This window comes from Desmodus rotundus, chromosome 4 (assembly GCF_022682495.2).
Source record: "Desmodus rotundus isolate HL8 chromosome 4, HLdesRot8A.1, whole genome shotgun sequence".
Taxonomy (NCBI): domain Eukaryota; kingdom Metazoa; phylum Chordata; class Mammalia; order Chiroptera; family Phyllostomidae; genus Desmodus; species Desmodus rotundus.
In genome coordinates, this window is record NC_071390.1 from 134820043 (window position 1) to 134847236 (window position 27194).

At 40.3% G+C, this 27194-nt stretch overlaps 1 protein-coding gene across 1 annotated transcript in view; it reads right to left on the bottom strand.

Annotated features, from left to right (window-relative positions):
- Positions 1-27194, bottom strand: part of RASGEF1B (RasGEF domain family member 1B) — a 506625-nt gene that overhangs the window by 399330 nt on the left and 80101 nt on the right. The window contains exon 2 of the mRNA XM_024579065.4: positions 9043-9090. Within this exon, the coding sequence (XP_024434833.2) occupies positions 9043-9090 (48 nt within the window). The remainder of the gene's footprint in view (positions 1-9042; positions 9091-27194) is intronic.

Below are 27194 nucleotides of genomic sequence, written 5' to 3' on the forward strand. Positions count from 1 at the left end.
TTTCAGATATTCCAATTTTTCAGGACAAGCCTGAAATCCACATATCTATGTGAAAACACATTTAAAATATTGGGTCAGCATTTTTAAAAATCACTTAAATGAGCAAAACAAAACATGACTGAGTTGTAAATTTCCAATTCCTGCATAGAGAATCATCTTTATTATAAGAAAAGGGGAAAAAGAGATACATTTTAATCTGAAATCCTATTTATAGCATTTCTAAAACATGGAATATTTTCATTTATGCAAATCAAAACAACGTGTTGTAATTAATCTAAAATAAAAGTCCACTTAGAGAAAGCTGAAATCAATGATAATTCAGGTTTGTGTGCTTGTTTTTCTGGGACAAAAATAGTAGGCTCTTCTAGAATCCCTATTGCTTTGAGTCTGTAGAGGTGATCTCCATTTCTTTTAAATTCATCTTACTGGTTCTGTCATCTTTTTATTCAGGTTGCATCTTCCAGAAAGCCACTCTGCATCTTTCATAGGCCATGAAAAGATAGCAAGAACGGGAGATAATATGGACTCCACTTCAGGGAGTCTGATTTCCTTTCTATCTCCTATCAGGACCTTCAAGGGGAATTGTCACTGCCAGAAAGCAGTGACTTTTAATTTCCCTTAAGCTAGATTCAGTGTTCAGATCCTCACTGTGATGTAAAAAGCCCAAAGGACTCTTTTTTTTTTTTTTATGCCAGTAGGAACTACATGAACAGATAGAATTTAACTCTTGGGTGCTATGAACTTGTCTTCTATTTTCTATTTCTTTCCCAAATCTAGCTGCTACACCAAAAACTTCCATATACTATTATTACATAGTGCTTCTCTCTTCCCTCACATTCCTCCCAGCAGGGTACAGATCACTCCTAGAGACTCTAGAGGCTCAGTGCAGAAAGTACATGGCCAAGAACTCAAAGCACGTGGGGGAAAACACACAAGTTGGAGCAGATACTTGACAACAACCAAGCACAGGTTATGAGCCATTTGTGGGAAGATAATGAGATAGAAAATCTGATCCACCAGTCACGCTCTTCGGTACTTACCCAAATGAATGAAAAGCTTATAGTCACGCAAAGACCTGCACATGGATGTTTATAGCAGCTTTATTAATAATTGCCAAAACTCAGAAACAACCAAGATGTCCTTCGGTAGGTGAATGGGTAAAGTGTGTTACCTCCAGACAATGGACTATTGTTCAGTGTTAAGAGGAAACAAGCTATCAAGCCATGAAAAGATGTGAAGGAACTTTAAATGCATATTACTATCTGAAGGAAACCAATCTGAAAAGGTTACATACTGTACAAATCCAATTATAAGACATCCTGGAAAAGGTAAAACCATGGAGAGAGTAAAAAGATCCGTGCTCCCAGTGGTTTGGGAGAAGGAAGGCACGAACAGGCAGAGTGCAGGGGACACTGAAACTGTTCCATATGGTATTCCAATGGAGGATACACATCGTAGTATTTGTCAAAACCCACGGAGTGTACAACACCTAGAGTGGACCTTAATGTAAACTATGTACTTTGGGTGATAAGGAGGCATCAGGGTAACACATGTATCACTCTGGTGGAGGTGTTGATAGTAGAGGGGCTGTGGGGGGAATTAATGGAGGGATCAGAAGATCCAAAGAATGCAGTGGAAGGGGCATGAGGACAGAATTACAAAATGAAAATAATTCCACAAGAAAGGTTCAAGAGCCTTTTTCCATCTTTAGCAGGAAAAACTAAAAGCTACTTCTCCAGGGACCTGCGACGAGCATTGGGCTCCATTACTCTCTGGGGCATGATTGGCTCCGGTGTCAAAGGGGGCATGAGGTGTTTTTTCAATATACTTACTCACATTTAGGAAGCTCTCATATATTAGATGCCAGAGGGAAGGGGCTAGAGGAAAGGTACACATATTAATAAAACACCATTTCCGTTGGAGGAGAGCTTGCAGTTCTGTGGGACAGAGGGACATGACACCTGTACACAAGGAGGCTGATGGGAAGAGATGAGGGTGGGCTGAACAGAGAAGCACCGGCCTCAATGCTCCTAATTGGGGTATAGGCTCCCTACCAGCTAACTGTATACATGTGTGACCCCAGGTCATCTAGCCAGTCAATGTTTAGTCTGAATTGGTCTTACAGGTAAACAGTGCAATTTTGGGAGCGATGGTAAAATCTTCCTACCAACTAAAAATTGTTCCCTGCTTGCTAACACTAGAAATTCCACCCTTTCAATTCAATTTCATTAGCTTCTGTTGCCTATTAAAATGTAAATACCCTTAGGAGAGATTAGACTTTAAGCCATATAATTCAAGAGTAACTTACTGTGAATTTATTTATCAGATCTGTGAAGATGGCTTTGATAGAAGAAAGAATATAGTAAATTTAAGATGACTGAACACTAGGAAATGCTTGGGCAGGAGACTGAAAATATTTAAAACGCTCTGTTAACTATAGGCTTTGGTAATTTAATTTCACCCTGATTAAAATCGAATGAAAACAGTGCAGCCACTGAATAATTGCAAAGCAAGCAGAACATTGATTGTATGCTATTTTTACTATTAATACTGTTATTAATCTTGGAAAGATACTTGGGAAGTAGAAAGTGGGAAGGAGAAAAGGGTCTTCTATTTATTTCAGCCTCACTCCCTGAAGTTCTATGTTGGGTAACAGAATACTCATTTGCCAGCCTTTGTTTTCTATGTTTTTATTTTTCTCTGATTTCCTTAAGCCAAGGGGTTCAGGAAGAGGTTTTTGGTATTCCCATGTCCTATAAAATGGATCTCAGTATAGCCTAACCTACTTAATTTTTATTAGAATTTCTAGAAAGATCAACAAGACCTAATATGACTTTGACCACATTACTATGACCTTGGGGTTCTCTCAAGAGCGTCCTAGGTGCCACAACCACCATGCTAGCCTCCAAGGCCAGTTTCCTTTTAAACTTCTGGCCAAAGTACATATATAAAGCCCTTCCCTTGGTTCCCTTAGGAATACTGGGGTATTTGGCACTTTTAAGCAAAAGGGAAGTAAACATAGAAGGGAAATAAAGCTGTTTGCCTGACTTATATAGGAGAGGTTCTTGACCTTAACCACAGTTAGCTAATCCCAAGGGACCCTTCCTGTTGCAGGCTGTCTCCCAATCTAGTGACTGTGTGAGAACAAAAAGCCCAACAGCATCACCACACCCAGCCTGGAGCTCTTAACTCTTACATCCCTGCCCACAAATACCTTTGACCTACCACCAGAGACCCAGAAGCCTTCCAGGAGTGCTGCCTCTTAGCCTCTCCCACTTATTCCCTGTGTCTGGTCTGAATCTTGCCTCTTCCCCAGTTAATTAACGACTTCATCCTTCAGGAGAAGTGGTTATCCTCTTACACATCTCCCGTCCCTCCCTATAGGAGCCCCCTTGGATATTGGTTGACTCCACAATAGGCCAAATAGAAATTTTACCCACAAGACAGCATTATGTCTATGTAATAAGAAATATGCATACCTGTCAAGGATAAGCAGAACTGAGGGAGAATGAGCAGCTGAGTTGTTGCATCATGCTCCCGGCTAGCCTGGAAGAAGCAGTCTCTAGGGCTGGGTCCATATGCCTGTATATATCACCCCTGATGCCTACCATAGTGCCTGGTATAATTACGTACCCAATAAGTAATTGTGTTAAAGAATGAGTGAATACATTCAATGATTTCCCCACCACTTAACATCTGAAGTGAAAGATTAACTTATTGCTCTGATGCAGTTCCTGATAAATTCGGATTGTAAAGCCATAATCAATAAAGCCTCCAATGATCAAACTCCAGCATTAAATTCTCTCTACTGTTCACTTTCCACTATAAACACCTAAATATGCCAGGCTAGAGAGAGACTAATCAACTAACAACCCACTGGAGATGGAATCACCCCAAGGCAAAGGCCATCCTTTCAAAACACAGAGTCACTGAGCCAAAATGAAGTTTTTATGCTCAAAACAAGAAAAATGTCATATTTAGTAAGAGCTAGTATTTATTAGGAAGTTACTAGGTGCCAGGAAATACAATAGGCACATCATTTATATTGTTTATTTAATCCTTAGGACAATCCAACAAGTTAGGAATTACCATATTTTGCCATGTATAATGCTCACTTTTTTGCCCAAATTTTTGAGGGAAAAATAAGGATACACATTATACATGTGTAGTACCTGATATACCTTGTACCTGTTCTTGTGTTTTGTAATTTTTTGTTACATAAAATTTCTTGTACCATATGTTCAAAAATAAATGCTAAAATTCCTTTATATAAATATAAAGGAATAAAAAATATAAAAAACAAGTATTTAAATATAAATAAATTAAAATTGAATTAAAAAATTAAAATGAAAGATTTTTTCCCTGAAAGTTTATAGGCCAAAAATGTGGGTGCGCATTTTTACATAGCAAAATACAGTGTCATTCTCATTTTGCAGATTTTAAAAGTAAGGCTTAGAGAAGGGTTTATGCTCATGGTCACTTGTTCAAGAGGTTAATAGTTTTTAACTTTGAAGCCAGGTTATTTAGGTTTAAATTCTGATTAAACAGTCCAGGACACCCTCTTCCTAGATGGGTGTCCTGGGCTGTTCTAGCTACTACAGATGCCCCCGCACCTCCCCCCGCCCCCACTGCATTATCTGCAGGGAATATGTCCTAAGACCCTCAGTGGATGCCTGAAACCCCAGATAGTACTGAACCCTATATATAGTATGTGTTTTCCTATACATATACACCTGTGATAGAGTTTAATTTATATATTAGGCACCATAAGAGATTAACATCAACAATAATAAAAATAGAACTATTATAACAATATACTGTAATAAATATATCTTCTTGTATTCACCTTTTCACTTAAAGGAAGCACTTTACAGCTTCTCTTTGGCATATCCAATTTACCGACATCATTACTCTTGCGCTTTGGTACCATTACTAAGTAAAATTAAGGTTACTTGCGCACAAGCACTACGACAGCTGATCCGAAAACCAAGATGGCCACGAAGTGGCTACCAGGTGGGGAGTATATACAGTGTGAAGACGCAGGACAAAAGGATGATTCTCACCCTGGACAGGACAGAGCTGGACAGTGCGAGACTTCATCACACTGCTTAGAATAGTGTGCAATTTAAAAAATATATATTTATTTCTGGAATTTTCCATGTAATATTTTTGGTTCACAATTGACCAGGAGTAACTGAAACTATGCAAAGTGAAACTGAGAATGGGGTTGGGGGGCAACTGTATAACAAAATACCACAGACTGGGTGGTTTACAAACAACAAAAGTGTATTTCTCACAGTTCTGAAGACTAGAAGCCCGAGATCAGGGTGCCGGCATGTTGAGGTGAGGGTTGCAGACTTCTCCCTGTGTCCGCACATTGTCCTCACACGTGGCTAGGGAGCTGTGTGGGATCTCTTGTGCGAGAGCAGCAATCCAGCAGGCTCTCTCGGGAGCATGCCCGTGCCCTTCTTCCCTCTCAGGTGTGCATCTTCACTTTTCTAAACTCTAAAGCAGCCATGAGACTTGCACCCAAGGGAGCAATAGGCAGCAGCAGCTCGTCCCAGGCTAACCCTCTGAATCTGTCTCTAATGCCCTCTTTCCTAAGGCCCTCTTCTCAGTGAGTAACAGCAGCCCCACCTTGGCATCACCTATAGGGGTTAGGATTTTAATTTGGGGGAAACAAATATTCAGACCATAGCACTAGGCAAACATAGCTTAGCACATCTGTGCCTCAGTTTCCTCACCTACAAAATAGAGCTATTAATTGTACCAGTTAAATTATTGTTTCTCACCTACAAACCCATTTTTCTGTAACCAGATTTGTGGTGTGAGGCTTGGGACTCTGCAAAACATTCCTGCTTATTCAGTTGGCTTGTTAGCTCTGCCAGTAGGGAGTGCTAGAGGGGCTGCAGAGCTGGAAGAGCAAGAAGGAACTGGTACTGCTTCTAGTGCACTGCCTCTGAGCTTCACCTTTGTGGCAAATCTCACCTTCCTGCAGACTCACTGAATCCAGTTTGCAGGGTTTTTTCCAGTAACTGTAGAATCAGCCTCCTTGTGTGCTAGCCGGTACCCTCTCCTCAGAGGTCTGAATTTCAACTATGTGGGACCCTTGCTCAAAGTATCTAAGAAGTTTTAGTAATCCTGGGGTTACCACCCCCCCCACCTTATTCTTTTTATTCTTCCCATTACCTAGTTAACAACTTTACAACCCGTTAAGAATTCTTTATACCATAGTCTGCTGAAATTATTGGTGTGAGCTCATTGTCTTGACAGACCCTGTTCTTGTCAGGGACAAGCACACCTACCTCAGAATGGTGTTGAAAGTATTAAATAAGTTGATGGTTGTTAAGTGCTCATAACTGAACCTGAAGCACACTTCAGGTTCATGTCAGGTTTGCCATGTCAGTGTTAGCTCTTATTATACCTTCTTTTCAACTAACATGATATTTCTCTAATAAAAATAGCTACTGTCTACTTGGGCACTAGCCTTAGAAATTTCATAGATGTTACCTCTTTTAATCTTCTTAAATACCTCTTGGATGCTTTGTATTCTTGAAGTGTTTTTTCCCCAACAATTGACAGCAAGAATGGTATTCTAAGTTAATAAATCCATTATCCTGACAGGTTAGGTAAGCACTTTAAACAGTTTAAACATCCACATTAGAAGAACAATTGTTTATCATGAACTTCTCCAAATTCTAATAAGCCTATTTATATCATTGTCCTATGTATCACCAGAAATTAACATAATTGAAATGTGTGCCTGTCTGTCTGAGGATTTCTTTTTCTTTTTTTTAAAAACCTAAATCCCTTTTTATTTTTTAAGATTTTATTTACTTTTAGAGAGAGGGGAAGGGAGGGAGAAAGAGAGGAAGCAAAACATCAGTGTGTGGCTGCCTCTCACATGCCCCCAACTGGGGACCTGGCCCACAACCCAGGCATGTGCCCCGACTGGGGATCAAACCAGCGAACTTCTGGTTCGCAGGCCTGTGCTCAATCCACTGAGCCACACTAGTCAGGGCTTTTTGTTGTTGTTGTTGTTGTTTAATTAGAGTTGTCCCCGTTATTCCCCCATTACTCTCCTCCACCTGTCTGAGGATTAAGATTTTGGAATGTCAGATTGCAACTGAGGGAATATGATCAAAAGGCACACACTTTCAGTTTTGAAGTCAGTCAGTCTAGGGTTGTAATGTGCAGCGTGTGACTGTAGCTGATCCGATGTGTGATACATGGGAAAGCTGTTGAGAGTAAATCCTAGGAGTTCTCATCACAAGGAGAAAATTCTTTTTATCTTTTTCCTTTTCTTTTTATATCTATATGAATGGATGGATGTTAGCTGAACCTATCGTGGTAATAATTTTATAAATGTAAATCAAGGTACCATGTTGTATGCCTTTAAACTTATATTGGAAAAAATAATAGGTTAACATTCTAACATGGACTATGTAAGAACATTAAAAAATACTTGTCCTTGTCAAGGCATTTTGCTAAATTAATACATATTATTATATTTTTTAATGTGTGGCTACTATGCAGTACTTAACCTCTGTGAATATTGATCATTTCATAACAGCGTTAAGTTTTTAAGCTTCATAGCTTCCAATTTGCTGAACATGAATTGAGAGGAAGTTGAGTGTACGAGACTGGGAAGAGCTGATACATCTTCCTCCCTCCCTTCTTGGATCATCTCCATTTCGTTTACTAGTCCAAATAAAGGAGATCCTTTTGAGAAGTGCCTCTAAAAAAAGTGATGGCGACAAGCTCAGCTTCCTACACAGGCTTATGGCTTAAGTAGACAACTGATGGGTGGTGGAAGGCCCCCTGCCTAATTATCTCTGCCCCATTAGCCCCCTGAGAGTTCCCCAGCGTGTACTTCTTCAGAGATGAAAGTGAAAACGTTACCTGGATGTTTGAGAATGATACTGGGTAATGGAAAAAGATCCAAAGGCAAGCAATCTGTTTCATGGGGGTCTAAGAAATATATCATATGAGGAACAATTTTAAAAAACTGTGATACTAATAATGTACAAAAATAGAAGAATTTGGGGGGAAGCTATTTCTTTCCTAATCTAGGGAAGGCTTCCATATGTGAGAGAGAATGTGGCATACGAATTCTAGGTAGTTACCAGGGCAGAAATAGCAACAGTGGCAAGAAAGTATAAGATACCCTATGTGAGTAAATATATTTTTAAATTTTTACAATTTCAGTGATCCAAAACGAAATGAACTGCCAAGGAGATAATGGTACCCCTGTCAAAATGGAGTACTTATGCATTGGTTAGAAACCATATGCTAGGGATAATGGAGAAAATCAAGTTAATAAATAAATCAACAAATGTAAGTATGTGTGTGTGTGTCTGAGGATTAAGATTTTGGGATTTTTCTATTGTTTTGTATCAGTGAAATATTACCAAATTTAAAAATTAAGTGCCTATTTGTGCTAGGGACTAGGATATAAGGGTTTCACATCTATTATCTCATTTTATTTCTAAAATAAATTATACTGGTAGGTATGATCACCTTCTTCATACAAATGTGTCCAAGCTCACATATCTAGTAAAATGACAGGACCAGGAATTGAAACCAACTCTCTCTGACTCATGAAGCTCATGTTCCAGCCGATTCACTGCAGGTCACAGGTGACAATCACTCTTCACAGCCAGTGCTGAGAGAATGAAGATCAGTAAAAACTATGAGCTGAGCTATGAATAAATGCCTTCACCGTGAAGGGCTTAGAAAATGAAAGAGCCCAATGTGGAAGAGCAGGTTCTTGACCTCGCTTTCAGAATTGCTTGGGAGCCATGGAAAATCCCCAGATTCTGTCACTGGGTTTCCAGAATATCTCTCCTTCCATTTCAGTTCAAGGATCTCTCTCCAACTCCAGTTTTACAATTATGGAGACAAAGTAAATAAAGACCTCGAAATACCTTGTTCCAGGGTACATCCTTGCCTTCTAAAACAAGTCACTCTCCTCAGGAAAAAAATAAAAGCATCCACCAAATAATTGCTTTTTAAAGGAACAAAGCAGAGGGGAAAACATACCTTTTGCTTCACGCTTGTTTTCAGGCCAACTCGGGAATGACTCTTGGACTAGGGGAAAAATGAGAAAGAAATCTATGAAGAACATAGTATAATAGTGGACCTTATTTTGACATCATTTCTTCTAGAAGGTATAAGTTTTAAGTTAAAATCCTTTCCCCTCATCTTCCTTCACAGCCTCTAGCAATCTAATAATAGAAGCATAGCATGAACTCCGGTGTTGAATTTTACATGCTGAATGGAAGACTGTTTAAGTCCTGGAGCTGAGAATGCAAAGATGCGCCTCCACTTTGTCAATGCCTTGCTCATACTTACCAATTCAGCATCTTTCTTAGAGGACACACGCAGCAACCAAAAACTGCACACATAAGGAAATACCTTTAGCTATAATAAGGCAAGGGGAAAGATGGGGGAAATAAATAAAGAAGCGGTAAGAAGGAAAGAAACAAACACTCTATAAATTGGAAAATGACAAAATAGGGGCCGAATGGAAGAGCATGTTTGACAAGAATCCCAAGTGTCTTTCTACAGGGTGGACTTTAACCCCTGCTAATTTAAATGTATTTTCACTAGATTAAAACAAACCTCTCAAAATCATAAATTCTTATACAGGGTTTTATTTTCCAGTTTATTCACAATTATCTAACTTTATATGGAATTAGGAAAGATAAAACAGGCATTAATCTATACACAACAATAAGTTGGTATAGAGTCTCATTAATACTTTTCTCCCAATGAGAACAAAGCAAAAATCAAGCTCACTATATTTAGCATTCAGACAGTGACTACACTTCACTTTAAGTGCAGTGCGAATCAAACTTAACTCATTTAATTACTACGGAGTAGTCAAGAAAAATGTCTCCCTAACTGAGTTGTCCTCAAATTGTTTGGTTCCAGGATCCCATTACACTCTTAAAAATTATTGGGGCTCCCGAGAGCTTTTGTTTGTGTAGGTTATATCCACTGATATTCACTAATAGAAACTAAAACTGAGAATATTTTTCACTTAAAATTTAATTTTTTTTTCAATTCAATATTATTTTGTACAACTTTCAGGTGTACAGCATAATGATTAGATAACCATATACTTTACAAAGTGTTACTCCTGATATTTTCATTACCCAACTAGCACCATACATAGTTATTAGCAGTTTTATTGACTATATTTCCTATGCTATAGTTCTTTTACATTCTCATGACTGTTTTGCAACTACCAATTTGTACTTCTCAATCCCTTCACCTTTTTCACCCAGCCCTCTAGTCCCTCTCCTCTCTGGCAACCATCAGTCTGTTCTCTGTAACTATGAGTCTGTTTCTGTTTATTTGTTCATATATATTGTTTCTTAGATTCTGCATATAAGTGAAGTCATACGGTATTTGCCTTTCTCTGACTGACTTATTTCACTTAGCATAAAACCTTCTAGGTCCATCCATGCTGTTGCAAATGGTAAAAGTTTGTTTTATATGGCCAAGTAACATTCCATTGTATGAATAGTTTTTTATCCACTCATCTACTGATGGATACTTGGGCTGCTTCCAAATCTTGGCGATTGTAAATGATGCTGCAATGAACATGGGATGCATATATTCTTTCACATTAGTGTTTTGGGTTTCTTCAGATAAATCCCCAGAAGTAAAATCTCTGGGTCATAAAGATGTTCCATTTTTAATTTTTTTAGGAATTTCCAAACTGTTTTTCACAGTGGCTGCACCAGTCTGCATTGTCACCAACAGTGCAGGAGGGTTCCCTTGTCTCCACATCCTCGCCAGCACTTGTTTGTTGATTCATTGATGACAGCCATTCTGAAAGATGTGAGGTAATCTCTCTTTGTGGTTTTAATTTGCATTTCTCTGATGATTAGTGATGATGAGCATCTTTAGAACTGAGAATTTTTAAAAATAGACATTTATTCATTTTAAAATAACAATAATATACCCATTACATGTTAAATGACATTTCTATACATTTTATGTATATTTCTAAACAGAAACATATTAGTGAGAAGATGCCATTTTTTCAAATTTTTGCAGTTCTAATGTTTAGCTTAAGTAGAAGATAGCTAAATCCTTACATTTGCTTCTGCATTTAATCCATTTTGCTATGATATGCTCTTGGTTAAAGTAAATGATAAAAATTCAGATATCTGGTTGGAAAAGTAAAGTATATTTGTAATAATCCTTTTAAGATAATTATGAACATTCTTTTCTAATAATTTGCCAAATCTTGACAATTGGTACTTTTCTAAATGAACTTTTTATACTCTGTTACATAAAAATTTGTTGGTCTACCTTGCACTTTGAATGGAATTTTTACCCATGCATGATTTTATAGTATCCTCATTGGTCATTTGGAAAACAGTTTTTTAGTGAGTTATGGAGGTTTCCAAATATTGGCATATTTCATTACATACTATTTTTAAATCACATTTAATAATCACCAACCTCACCTGAAAAATCTTTAACAGTTGCTAAGCTATCAAGATCACAGTAACAGATACAGTTTTTCAAAATTCTAATTTTCACTTGAAAGCTTGAATGCTATTATGAGCAACAAATACTGTCAGTTGCTTCCCTTGAAGCAAGAGACTCACTTCATTTTTGCAAACATGTCTGCCAGCTACATGAATGTGAATAATCATATTTAATCTATCACTTGTTCTTTGAAGTTAAAATGATCTTTTATGAAAAAAAGAAGCTAGTTTGGTTGACAATTTAATCACATAAGTGCTTTTCTTCAAAACAGCCACTGAATGTTTATGCACAGAAGTGCTTTATAGATGCTTCCCACTTTGTCAAATAGAATCCTTAAAAAGCTGGGTATTTAAGGGTTAAGATTTAGTAAACTTAATAATTTTTTACTATGTCATCAAGGGCATTTTAAAGTGAAACTGGCATTTTTTTCTGCAATGCAAATGCACAGTGGTAAAATTATAAGGACTACTAGCACAGCTTGGTGCTACCGACTCAATTCATGCTTTAGCACACACGGTTTTCACAGCCACTGCTCTTGCACAATCAGTACAGATGTCATGCAGTAAAAATGGGGGGAGGACGCAAAAGGCATCTTCTCAATATCCAATGTGAAAAGAGTTTCAGCTTCTCACATTACTTTCAAGAACCATTGTTCATAATCATTTAAAGAAGCTGAGCAAGTAGTAATTAGACTCGCCTACATTCATAGATATGGAGCTTAGGAGAAACAGCACCAGTTCAAAGCAGGTTTTCCTCGTCCCTACTTCATTCCTGCTGCCTTAGAGGAGAGACACCAAGAGACCAATCAGAAGTAGGCTTCCCACTATTGGACAGAGGGCGGGATGGGTAAAGGAACTTTGTAAGAAATCCGAAGTGTTCATCTTTCATTTATCCACACAGTGTTTTAAGATCCATTTAGACTGTTATGGGCTGAACTGTTCCCCCCTCCAAAAAAATTCATAAATTCTTATGCTGAAGTCTTAACTACCAGCACTTTAGAATGTGACCATACTTAGAGACAGGGCCTTTAAAGAGGTAAATCAGGTAAAAATGAGGTTATACGGATGGGCCCTAATCCAATGTGACTAGTGTATTTATAAGAGGGGGAGATTAGGACATAAACCACACTCATGCATAGAGGGAAAACCACAGAAGAGAGTACAGAGATCTCACCAGAAACCAACCCTGTGACACCTTGCTCCTGGGTTCCAGCCTGCAGAACTGTGAAAAAAAATTCTGTTGTTTAAGCCACCCAGTCTGTGACATTTTATTGAGGCAATATAACAAACTAATATTCCATAGACCCTGATGAATTGACCCCAAAGAAGTCAAGGGTCTAAAAAATGAAGGTCCAGCAAAACAACTCCTGGATAAAAGGGGCTGTTACCATCACATTCACTGTCAATCACAGGCATGCCAAGGAAAAATGTCTGTCGGTAGTTCTCAAACTTTAGAGTTCATCAAGGGCATTTAGGGGGCTGTTAGCAATGTGATTTACCAAACCCCAACTCCAGAAATTCTAAGTCAGGAGATCTAGAGGGGCTCCCAGGAAGGTGCGTGATAATGAACACCCCAGGGAATTCAGCTAGATACATATGGCAGATTAATTACAATTTGAGGATCACTTGCCTGCCAAGGACAATGGTAACTTGGAGTGGAAAGTAGGAAAATACAGTAATAGGTACTAATTCTCTCTTTCTTCTTGCAAGAGAGAAACCAAATGGTTTCTGCCTTCATATAAATGAACCTCTTTTCCCTTTCCCCTTTAAATGCCTGGTGTTAAAATCCTTAATTTTATTGAACCAGTGGGTGGGCCAGGGTAACTGAAACAGGCTGAATGTTGGCAAATTACTCAAAGTGTCCAAAAACAGATCTGCAAGTTATTTAACCTAATTTAAAACACAAGCAGACAAATTCTGTATTTATTAATATTTTTAGAAATTCGGTTGGGTTCAATACCATTTTAAGTGCCATAAACATCTATGGACATAGACTTTGTACTTAATTCAAAGTCATGACAGCAAACAGAACCTAAAGGACAGAGTTCCACTTCTAAAGGGGATTAAAAAGTTGCGATGGTTAATTTATGTGTCAAGTTGACTGGGCTAAAGGATGCCCAGAGAACTGATGAAACATTATTTCAGGGTGTATCTGTGAGGGTACTTCTAGAAGAGATTAGCATTTGAATCAGTAGACTGAGTAAAGAGATTCATCCTCACTATTGTGGGTGAGCATCATGCAATCCCTCTGCCCCCAACCCCAATGGAACCAAAAGGTGAAGGAAGGGCAAATTCTCTCTCTGGCTTCTTGAGTTAGGATGTCCATCATTTCCTGCCCTCGATAGTGGAGCTCCTGGTTCTCAGATCTTTGGACTCCAAGACTTACACCAGCGCTCCCCTGGTTCTCAGACATTCAGATTCAGGCTGAATTATATCCCCAACTTTTCCTGGGTCTCAGGCCTGAAGACAGAGAACCGTAGGACTTCTCAGCTTCCATAACCACATCAGCCAGTCCTATAATAAATCTCCTCTTATATATACCCTACTGGTTCTTATACATATATCCTTCTGTTTCTCCAGAGAACACTGACTAGTGCAATAGTCAATCCAATTCCAGGGGAATAGTATTTGCATTTGACATTAAATGAATTACTACATCTCTCCTGATAAATGTCTTACTGAGACAGAATGAAGGTTGGGCCTGCATCTTATATACCATGTTATACATTTGGTCCCCCACCTACAAACTTGTGGCGTTCTAAAAATTCTTTCATAAGTTAGGTGTTAGGGACTTAGAGCTTCTTTTCCCCACAGAAATAATTTTACAGCTACCACACACAGGCCTAATTTAACCTCCAATATGACTGAAATGTTATGCAATTTCAGTAAAAACAGTACACTACCACAATATTAACAATTATACAAAGCAGAAAAATAATAAAATCAAGTAAGAAAACATTTTTGCCTTTTCCATATATCTTGAACAATAGTGTGAATCAACAGCATTTTTAACTCGAAGAGGATGGAGACAAAGGTAAAAATTCTGGATTTTTCAAGAGGTCTTGTTAAAAATGTTAAGACATGGTCTTTGGGGTCAGTTTTGGGTTGAATCCTGGTTTCACCACTTGCCACTGTTGAGCTTGGGTCTGTTACTTAATCTTTCTCATCTGTACGGAGAAGATGGTAATAGTTGTTAAACGGATTAAATGCAAAATTCTTAGCACCTGGCCTGCCACACCGTGCTCAGAGGGAGCTGCTGATGTCACTAGGAGCGTAAGAAGCCTCTGGAAGTGGCATCCATGAAGGGATGGGACAGGAACACCTGAGCTGCTCCCCTGATCGCCACTTCTCTGGAGATGTTGCCATTATTACAGCACCCAGACTTCTGTCCAATTAGGGGTACATGCTAGGCTCAGACACCAACAGGAAGTGTTTCTTTCTGCCCAAGCTGTTTATAGCAAACTCAAATTCATGGCCCCAGCTCTTCTGGAGAGAACCCATCTTCCTGAGCAAACCTGGGTATGGAGGATCTCAAGTGATCCTCAAAAGGAAGAACCTCATGCATTTTTTAAACACCACTTTTTCTTCCCAAGCAGCACTCGGCATTCAATGAATATTGTAGGCATTCAATGAATATTCATGGAAGGAGGTGATGAAGGAGCAGAGAGCAGAGAGCTGTGTGGCTATTCCTGTGTCAAACTGTCACTCACTGTCCCACCAAGCACATTAGAAGGCGTGGAGCTCCTTATCAGTGGGTACTGACTTGGTTCTTAGGGACTTCACTTTGGGTAACGGCACAGACATAAATTAAAATCTCCCTGTAATTATTCATAGAAGTAGATATCTTAGAGCAGAAAATTCTCAGGATGTAGAGAAATAAGAAACAAGTCCAAGAGAGAACTGTATCTTGACTCTACTGTATTATGTTTTCACTGGTTTCCAATGGAGGAGAAATTTAGGGTCAAGTTCCATTGTCTAAGAATATTTAATTTAATAATACACAATACTCATTATAGAATATGAGTTAGTCACCCTTATTATATCTTATTGTCCATTTTATGAGGTCTTCAATTAAAGGTCTTTAATATAAGGTCTTCAATAGTACCTTCTTTTTCAGGTACTATTAAAACCAAGATTCTGATACTCAGAGTGGTCAAAACTCAGTATATTAAAAAATGTAATCCTGAAAAAAAAAGAGATGGTATCCACTGTTAATAAGTCTGATGTCCCTCACCCTCCCCTCCCAAGCAGATGGTTTTGCTTTTCTTGATTCAAGTGCTTCCCCTGCATTACTCTTAGGTCACTGAGGACTACTAATTAGTGAAGAACAGTAACAGAACGAAGCAAGTTGTTAAGCAGCTCCCTGTGGCAGAGCACACAGTGCCCAGCCCAACTCTTACTGGCTACTGCCTATTGTCACCTGTGTCCCAGCTTCAAAAACAGAGCAATGGCGGGGTGGGGGACATAATTAAGAGGAAAAAACACCTGTTTTTCTCAAACAACTCTAAAAATTAAAAAAGAAAGGAAAGGAAAGGCAAAGGAGAAAAATAAACAAGAAACTAAAATAAAAAAATAATATCACCCACCATCAACAAGTCACATTTTTTGAGTATTACAATGGGTTTCCACCACACCACCTAACTTACATTGTCTCAAGTGACCCTTATAACTTGGCTAAGAGGTAAGTATAATTGTGTTATCTCAATCTGAAGGTTGGGAAGACTGAGAGACAGAAAGCAAAATAATTTGCCCAAAGTCATACTGCTGATAGATAAGTGGTAAACCAAGGTTTGAACCAGTCCTGATTCAAAGCCCAGTGTCTTGAACACTATATTGTTACTGATTGAGGAAAACTGCCCAAGGAAGAACAAGCAGAGTCCAGAGTAATGAAAATCAGAGACTACACAGAAACTATGTTGCACAAATGATTGCTTCAAGAGAAAGAAAGGAAGTCAGGGAAAAGAAGGAGATCAGAAATTCCCCAAAGTCAGACTTGAGCTCACGTCAGTAGCCTAGGTGCCCAAGGCTCTTCTCTGGAGCACAACTGGCAAGAGGGGAAGGAGAGCAGAGTGGCTCTGCAGTGAGGCAGGTAGGAAAGGGTTCTTCTGTCACTGGCACCACACGTGCAAGAAACATCCACCAATCAGGTGCTCCTGACTCGGGAAATGCCAGCATGGTGTGTTACTGTAGGCTTCAAGACATCTCCATGAAAATAGCCCCCCTAACAGGGCTACCCCTCCAGCCCCAAGTACATATACATGCCCAAAAGAGAGGCAGTGGCAGCAAAAAACTTTGTTAAAAATTCATGATCTTCTTCTATAATCAAATTATACCAAGCTGCCTTGGAACTCTGACCTTACCTCTTCTAAGTCAGGGTTAATTAAAAGAGTGTGTTCTGAAAAGTTACTCCAAAGTTGAAAACAGCAAGGGGTGATTACATTTTCCAGCCCTATTTATGGAAATGAGCGTTCTGACATCTAAACCTGCAAATTGTGATTGAATCCACTGCACGCAGGACTTTACTGGAAACCAGAAAGGGATTTAAGTGACCTCTTCCAGCAAATGCCACCTGTTTTCCCCACCAGTGATGCGGCCCTCACCAGAAAGGCCCCCTCCCACCAGTCTCCAGTTCCTCTGCTACTTTTAGCAGAATTAGGAAATGTTTCAGTTTGCTCTACCAACATTAAAAATTCTATTTAAACCCCAGGATGAAACTGACAAAGAGAGCTCTTAAACATGGGCTCTGGTCTGAGCTCCCTTAATTAGAGTGGCAGGATAATTTAATGGGATCACTCTGCAAATGGGGTGATTAGCAACCCAATAAATCCCAGGAGGCCTTGCCCGCTCTCTTAGCAGGCTGTACTATGAAGTGTCACCCCATGTTCTGAGGCTGGAACAAGGGACACCTCTGAGCTGACATGACATTAAGAAAGCCTCCCACGTCATGTCCTTGGCTGGGCTTGCTTTCCAGAACAACATAAGCAGAAATGGCTGAAACAGAAAGGTTTCTGAAACAAGAGTGTCTGCCCCTTACGGATTTGTCAGGTGATAACAGTGTGGTGAAGACTACACAGTATTGAAAGAAGATACCCCCTGACCTGTGGTTGTTTTTCAATCTGATCATCTTTGGAGGAAATCAAGAGGGTGGTTCAATTCAAAAGGCCTATGACGTTCTGAGTTGCAGTTCTTTCGCAAGGTAGGACCAACACCACCTGGCTGAAGGGGAGGGAAACGTCAGGAGTCCTTCCCCCCTAGAGGAGTATCTGTGTGAATAACTGTGACAAATTCCCCTCGGCTCACTGAGCTGCCGTCAGGTCCCTCTCGATGCCCTTCCTCTGATTGTGTTTTCTACCCCCTTGGGTCACCTGACAACACTATCTCAGGGGGATGACTGGATCCGGGAGCAGTGGTAGGTCAGCAGCAGTTCCCGCCGGACGTCTGCTGTAAGTCCCCACCTTGCTCTTTACAGACCCCACTCAGAACCGAAGTCATGTCCCTCAGTCTGAACCTGGTACCTGGCCTTAAACTACTCACAGACATTCTAAACCAAATCACCTGTCTACATACTTGAATTGCTACATATTCTCCTGATAGCAGTAGTGAAAACTAACACTGTCGTGTTCTTTTAAGTGCCATGGGCTTGGCATATAGTATCTTATTTAATCCTCACTACAATCCTGTAGTATAGGTACCATTATTGTCACTCCCAGAATACAGAAAAAGCCCGGAGAAGTTACCTGCTTTGCCTAAATGCACGCATCTACTCATTGTCTGGGCCAGAATGGGAACACAGAGAGCCTGTCCTTAAAGCTGCTTTTCTTTTTTTCTTTTAGAATACCTCTGATTTTTAAAAATTTTAATTGTGGCAAGATACACATAATGTAAAATTGACCATAGTACCTGTTTTTAAGTGTACAGTTTGGTAATGTTAAATGCATTCACATTGTTGCACAACCAATCTCCAGAACTTTCTCATCTTGGCAAAACTTAAACTCTGTATACATTAAACAACACCTGATCTCCCCTTCACCCAGTCCCTGGCAACCATCATTCTTTCTGTTTTTATGGATCTGACTAATCTAGGAACCTCAGATAAGTGGAGTCACATAGTACTTAGGTTTTTGTGACTGGTACATTTTGTTTCACATATTCTCAAGATGCATCAATGTTGTAGCATTTGCAAGATTTTCTTCTCTTAAAGGCAGAATAATATTCCAGTGTATGTACACACCACATTTGCTTGAACATGGGTTGCTTCCAAAAGCTGCTCTTGCTAACCACCACACTTAATCATCCTCTATACGCCTTGCTGTCAGCTCTCTGTGTTCAGACCCTCTTCCAGGCTTGCCCCATGACTGCTTACGTGCTGTGGTCTGCCTGCCTGTCTTGTTCTTTCCTCCCACTGCAAGCTGGTTCCTCCACCTGGCCCACCCTTAACCTGTCTAGCCCTGAGGTCAGGGCAGGAGGGCTTTAGTTCTGGGCTCCAGTTCCTCACTGTGTGGCCTGGTTGCCGTGTTTCACCCCTCCATGCCGTCCCCCTTAGGAACTACATCGGCCGCAAAGAACATGGTCTATGGAGTGGTGCTCCCTGGCATACAGATTACTTGGGCGATGAAACCCTCCTACCTCTTTTACACATCCCTCCCAGGCACGCTGCTGACTGAAGCTGGGAAGCTCCTATTACTATTAATAACTCTACAGAAAGAAGGGAAAAAGGAGCTGTGCTGAAAATAAAACAATGATGAACTCAGCGCACGAACAAGGCCAAGACAAATGACTATAATGTATTCTGGATCCGTATTCTCTAAGGCTATTAATGTGCAGAAGTCTAATATTGAACATCTCTGAAAACACAATGCCACAGGAAAACACTAAGAAAGACGAGATATTTTTACATGATAAACTCCGAGGTAAGGGTTATGTGTTAGAGTCCTTTTCTCTATAGCTCTCTGAAGGTATATAGTAGGCACTTATTCACGGAATCAACAAAAATCCAGATGAAGGAACTCCTTTTTCAGCTTGTCACTCTCCATTAGCTACTTTTAGAAAGGAACTCTATTAAAAAGGGACATGAGGCAAGAAAGTGGGTACATTACATGCCTTTAAGTCAACTCCAACCCCTGGCGATCCTTTGAATGAGTGACATCCACAGTGCCCTGTCCTCAACAGCCCTGCTCAGCTCCTGTAGACTCATGCCTGTGGCTTCTTTTATAAAGTCAGTCCATCTCATATTTGGTCTTCCTCTCTTCCTGCTGCCTTCTGTTCTTCCCAGTATTAGTCCCGCCCCCCCTCCAAAGAACCCTGCCTTCTCATGATGTGCCCGAAGTAGGACAGCTTGTTTTGTCATTTTTGCCTCCAGGGATATTTCAGGCTTAGCTGCTGTAGGAGCCACTTGTTCATCTTTCTGGTAGTCTAACATATCTGTAGCGCTCTCCTCTAACATTCTATTTAAAATATATCAGTTTTTCCCATCAGCCAGAGAGGCAACCATTTTCTTTGCCATCCCAAAAAGAGGAAGAGGATTCAAATTACTTAAAGAACATTTAGAAATTCATCCCCCCTCCCCCACACACATGCACTCCATATCCTACAGCCTTGAAAGAACCGTTTCTCTCTCTTTCAGTTCTAAATCTCATCCTCTTCTGCACCTTCTTCCCAGAAAACATGAAAAATAGCACAGAACTGAAGTGTCAGAAGTAATACCTGATGGCCCCATAAGATCTTCTCATCTCCTTTCCACCAGGGTTCAGAGGCAGCCAAGACAGGCATATGCACACAGAAAACTCTCTTAGCCTGTCAGATGAAGGGTTCGCACACTCATGGAGACATACATGCATCTCCACATTCTGCAAATAGTTACTAACCCCACTGTGAGCCAAATGTTAGGGACACAGTATTGGGCAGTCCGGACAATTACTGTGAATCTCTATCTGCTCTGACGTCATCATTAGCCCTGTCTAAGCTCAAGCATGCAAAGTGTAACTCCACTAAAGTTTGACAAATGTTCAGGTTATTTTCTTCATGCTGGACTGTGGTTCAGTTTTTATACTTTCCATTTGGTATTTATTTTACTAGATTGCTTAGATTGATTCTCTCCCCATATTGCTAACTAGGCATCTCAACAATATTTATAGAAAAAAAAAATCTGCCCTTTGCCACAGTTTTATGTTGTCTCTGGAATCATATAATTGATTTTCTATGTGAAAGGGCCATGTCTTTTTGAAATAGTTCCCAATGCCTTTTCTTTGAGCACAATCTAGTTTCTTTCCCTGCTGTCCCTGGGAAGGAAACAGGGAAGGGCATATTTAAGGCTTTTTCTACTACTAGCTCCAGTGAAGACTGAAAGCAAGATGATACTGGTTACGGGCATCTTCTTTGTTTTACATATACAGTATAGTATAATACCCAACATACACACATACAAAAAAACAAAAGAATGATATTTTTTTCAATCTTTGGGAGCGTACTAAAATATTTTAACTATTATAGCTTGTCGCGCTTTTGTTACCGTCAGTACTTAGGACCATGAGCCTGTTTGCTTCACCGGGAATTAACACGCCTCCCTTCCCCCCTCTGGTACCGGATTACTGGGGGGTACAGGGGAAGGTTCTGGACCATAAAGGCCTATCAGTCTAACTAGGGGGTAGATCCATCAAAAAGCCTGTAAAAACCTAGGAAGTTGATTGGTCATTTTGAAAAAGCACCCAGTCCCTCCCAAACCCAAACCTCCTGGTAATACAATACCAGGAGGAAAAAGAAGCACTCTCTCCCCGCCTCACCCCACCCAGTAATGCCCCATGCACTCACACATCCTCTCTCCATAGCCAGGTGACCTCAGCAGTCGCATCGCTGATAGCCACATGGACTCCATAGGCAGGCTCCAGGTGGGAGCCTGAAAACCTCAGCACAGCAACAGATTAAGCTGGGGCCACAAGCTAAATAAATGAGCTGGATGCAGGACTGAATTGAGCTTTAATATGGGAAGGGATTGCTGGACACTGATTCTATTTCTGGCCTTGATTTCCCATGACGGGACAAACAAAGAGGGCACCCAGGGGCAGCCTTCCACACAACGAACCATTGTGCCACACCACGATCTCCTGTGTGGGGGTCCTTGGAATGCATTCTTCGAGATCCTGTGGAGCAGCCTTTTTACACCAAAAACACTTTGAGATTTGAGAGGAACACCCTCTCAAAATATACTTTCATATACCTTCAAAACAAAATAAAACACATAAAAAACAAAACCACAGAATCATATTTAACCTAACTTTTTATGTGGTATCTCAGTAAATGTGCACACAAGCTTCTGTGTTGAGTTGAATTGTAACCGCTTTTTGTATTTGGACAGAGTGTGACTATTGAACTGGAAGCCTTCTATTCCTAGGACTTTGGTGGTTTCTGGTGGAATCAAGCAAGTGAGAAGGAAAAAGGGGCAGGGGAGGCTCCTTCCCTTTAGAACATGAAGTTTCTCCCGCTGCATCCTCCCCAGAGGTCTCCCTGGTACCAGATCTGAAAGTTTTTTCCTACAGTGATCTTCCGATTACTTCTCCTTAACCCATACATTCTAACCGGACTTTAACAAACTGTATTTATTAATAAATGTGTTTGTCCTATTTTGTTTTCTTTTCTTTCAATAAATGACATGACACCTCCTAGCAGGAAGCCTGAAGTGTTACTGCAGTTGGCTTTTAATTGGAATGGGAGCCTTTTCAAGAGGACATTACTCATTCATTAAATACTTATTGAGGGGAAAAATCAGATTTTAATTGCTATTGTATTGTCTATTAATTACTGCAATTTGAGGAAATCTTTATATGATCCCATCTTGGAGATATTTATTTTAATGAACTTGGACAATTACCTTCTCACTCTTCAATTCCAGAATCCCTGACCGCAGCCGTCCTAACCTGCACCATGAATAACACGCTCGCTGACTCCAGCAGTGAAATCACAGAGCCTCACCATGAAAAAGTCACCCAAGTTCCTGTGATTATTGGCCAACATTTAAGGTGTTTCCTAAAGTTAAAGAAATTCCTGGCCTCAAGAGTCTTATAATTTAGTTGGATTGGTGTAAAATGTGCCCAGGATGAAAAATAATCATAAAAGACAGCATATACTAAATATCAAATATGCATTGCCTAGAGGAAATGCTAAAGTGTTGGAGCTGAGACTGTTGGATAGAAGAGGATGCAAGTGTGAGTAGGACTTTACAGGGCCTGGAATGTGGAATCCTAGTTATACAGGTAAAGACAAGAGCCCACTACAATCTCACACACACAGGTGGTCGATAACGTCTACATAAACAAGGAGGCTGGGCTTGCCAGGCAGAGGTAATGCCACAGACAAGGGCAAAGTGGGAGGAATAAATGTATATGGTGTCCCTGGGAAACAACATGTTAAGCAATTTCTCCATAAGGTTATGGAGAACAAAAGGAAGAGGGGACAAAGAGCACAGCTTCAAATTCATAAGGACTCATGGATAATCTCACCTAAATTTTCTATTAGGGGCTCGTAACTGTCTGGATTCATTGTTCAATTCAATTCCATAAGCATTTATGGGGCATCTATCCATTCTAGGTGTTGCGTACTCACGATGTAAACTTGAGCAACATTCTCTCTGAATTCACGGATCTTCTAGTCGAACAGTCAAACATATAAACAAATGACTGCCAATCAATGAGGCAGATATTATACCAGAGAGATGCCACATCCTAGAAAGGGAGCACAAAGGTAAAAGGTGTGGGAAGACTTCTGGGAGGTGGTTAAGCTTAGACTGAGTTTGTAAGATGGACTGGCATTGTTAAGCACTAGGAGGAGGAAGGGGAGTCTCAGGAAGAGAGAGGGAAAAACATGTGAAAACATGAGTCTGGGACTACATGTGGGTAAGTATGTCTGAAAGGTAAAGCTTGAGGGGATGGGACAGGATACTTAGGACCAGAGAACTAGCACTGCTTGGGTTATTATTCAAAGGAGTCTGACCTTTACACCATAGGCAATGGGGAAGCACTGAAGGCTTTTACATGGGAGGACTGACATATTCAGATTTGTCTTTAGAAAGAAAACTCTGGTAGGATTAAAGAGGTCTAGAGCAAAGTTAGAGAAGTTGTTAGGGTTTTACTCGTGTTGTTTTTCTCTTGCTAGCATCAGTAGTAATGTGGGTTTGCCCCATAGCAAGTACCCCAAACTCAGTTCCTTTCCTAGTTCTGGCATGAAACAGGCACCTTGGACAAGGGATTTCTGTGGCCCTGTTTCCTAATTGCAAAACAGAGAAGTTGTGGAAGATAATCTCTAAACTCCAGATGGTGATAAGTCTCAGGCCCCCTCACTTATCCTCAAAGAAAGGCTGAGTATTTGGGAAGGGGAGCTTGTCAGTCTTTTCCTTGATTTCCATGGAAGGTAAACTAATTTAAATGAGGCTGTAATCAAATTTACAAAAGATTATCTTTTTAAGTTTTATCTAAGTTATAGGGAGGCTTAAAATTCCCAGAAAAAATGTACTTATGTATTCCATGTGTTTACACAGACTTTAAATTCAACTGCATTTATGAAAACCCTGTGAGTTCATTGGATTAAATGCTATATTCAGTCCTAAGAATTATGCCAGTGCACTGAGCGCACCCAGAGGAACATTCACTCTCCACTTGCTTATTCGACCTCCTAGTCCGAGCTCAGCCCAGTTTTATTAAAATCTCTATTAGTGCAAGTCAGTTATGATTAATTATTCTTTCTACTTTTTAAAGAAGAAAAGAATGCAACTAACTCTTGAGAGCCTGTGTCAACTGGGGACATGAATCACAGGGATAAATTAAATCCATAAATAATCCAGAACCTTCATTTAAGCCAAGAGCTTCAGTCTCCTTCCTTAACAAACCTTTTCCAAGAGCTGCTAACGAAGTATTAATATTGAAACTGACTGAAATGAGACTCCTTTGTGCAGAGTCAGCGTGAGGTGAAATGAGGAGGTGATTACTGCTACCCTGTACCCCCAGAATCCCCACTGGCTCCTTGATCTATATCCCACTCATAACAATCTTCCTAAATGCCAAATTACAGTCTTTATTTTATCTGACCATTTTGCAGCCCTAGACACTGCTAACCACTCCCATTTTCCTGAATCTCTTCCCTTGGCTTCTATCTCTACTCTCCCCTGTCTCTCCTCCTACTTCTTCAATCATGCTATTTGGAGATATCTTCTACGTCAGTCCCTCCCCCACTCCCCCTTCTCCACTTGTTTTTCCTCTGCATTGTCTTCTTGGGAGATATCCATATCCATGGGGTTAACTGTGAGGCCACATAAATATAGCTCTCTTCTGAGCTGTTTTTGACATATATTAATTAGATGCTCAGTAATGCTTATGAAGTTAAATTGAACAAAAAATGATGCTTGTGCACTTCTAATATGAAATTTAAGTAAGATTGTACATGGAATGTATCACTGCTTGACTCTTCTTTTCCATGTCTCTCTATCTCACACATTTTCTCCATAACTGTACGAATCCCTGTTTAGCTATTGCTGTTCCAGTAGTTCAGTTCCACAGTACATTTCCAGCTCATATCTCAGCAGAACCCAGCTCCCATGCCTTTACTTCATGCTTCAGACAGACCAGTTGTCTGATAGGCTGTGACTTACAGCTCTTTGGCTATGCTAATGCCTTCACTCCCTTCTCAACTCCAATTCATCTTCTAAAACCCACTCACAATCTCAGATCTTCTGTGCAGTCTTATCCAGCTCTCTCTTTCTACTCGCGCAGAATTGGTAACCTTCACCATGGGACTCTGAGGATACATTTTAGTCATACCAATCTGTAATAGCATTGAACACACTAAAAATTAGTTGATAGTGTACTGGCCCACTTCACTAACTAAACTGTAACTCTTTGAAAGTAGGGGCCATATTCTATTCAATTTTGTACATCAAGTGACATGCACTTTCCTTGGAGGTAGTGGTTTAGGGATCAAAACCACTACCTCCAAGTAAAGGGCTTTAACTGGACAAAAGGTGTTGGTACTTATGGATCATGTTGGGCAGACTTTAGGTTGAGGGCTTACAATGGAGGCTTGGGCCAGAGTGAGGGAGCTGGAGGCTGAGTAGAAGGTATTATAAACTGAGACATGTTCCAAAAGACATAGATCTTTGCTGCCTATGCATCTGGCTTTCTGAGGAATGTGACCCACTCACAACACCTGCTGCCTCCAGGACCATGCCCCCATCACATGACCACACTCCTCACCTCAGGCACAGATTACTAGGCCAAGGGTAGACCGGTGATCCAGTGGGAGGCCAACAATTAGGCTGAAAAGTGGCCTATGGCCTGGCTGAGAAAGATCAATAAGATCTCTCTTTCAAGAACTTGGAAATGCAAGGTAGTCTGAGGTAGTTAATAAAGAGAACTAAAAATTTTAAGAGTTGTAATACAAAAGGGTCATAGAGAGTGTTGGCCACGATGACTTTTTGATAGTTGTAAGTAAACAGAGTAAACCAGACAGACAGCAGAGAATAGGACATATGACAGAGAATGGTATGGAGCTCAGGAGAGAAATCACATGGTACATAAGTGGAAAAAAAAAGAGACAAAGACAGGGGAAGGGAAAGCAAACAAGCAAACAAATAAATCCGGTAATGTGGTTGTGCCATATTGGGTTCTGTGGCCTCTTCATATTTGGTATAGGATGTAATCTCTTGATTTAATCTGGACACTCTCAACCTCTGGCTGAGGAGCTGACCATAAACTCTGATTCTCTTAGTATGTGTGGCATGTTCAGATGTGTGACCTCCAGAGTCTTAAATGTTGCTGTGCAGCTCCTGTCCCATCAAATGATCTAACAAGGGATCACTGAGCAAAAGGGCAGAAAAACTCGATGCAGAGGTGGAACCAGCCACCCCAGACACTTGGTGCGCAGCTGTGACACTGCAGCTCTGGTGGAGATCTGGGTCAGTCACAGTCCCAAACAGTATCTCTCCTTCAGCTCAGGCTGAAGAGTGGCCACAAGGGGAACCCTGGAAACCTAAACCATCTACCTTAATACACACCTTGGACACCAAGGACTTACCTTGTACTTACTTACACACACACACACACAGACTTCATCAGCATTATGTTATTACCCCAGGAGACACTTGCCAAGGCAGCAAGTAACTTGATTATTAATAACAAAAATTCCCCCAAAGATCATCAACTATTCAATAAGTATTGACTCTTGGAAAAGCCCCTCACCCCACAGTTTTTACCAATTTTAAACTGTTATATTGCCATCCTTACTCAATCTTGATCAGGTCTTCTCTGGGAAAGCCCCACAGTAAACCAAACTTCTAATTCTCTGTCAGTTGATTGGGTTGGTGAGACTTTGTGAGCCAGCATCAGAGAATTAGAAAGAGATCCAAACCAGGGAGTCGGAAAATGTGTTTAAATTCTGGCTTTACTGTCCACCACCTGTGAAACTAAACACTGACTTTCCTCATTTGTGTCTTGATGATTAAAAAAATAACAATTTCCTCGGAAGCCTGAGGACTAGATCAAATAATGTATGCATGGGAATACTCTGCACATTTTAAAGCTGTATACAGATGTCAGTTACCACTACAGTCAAGTAGGGTATTCAACGAGCTGACTGTCCACCAGGGCCACTAGCAGCCATGCTAAGGCCTGTGACTACCACACACCCCATAACTGGCTGAAAACT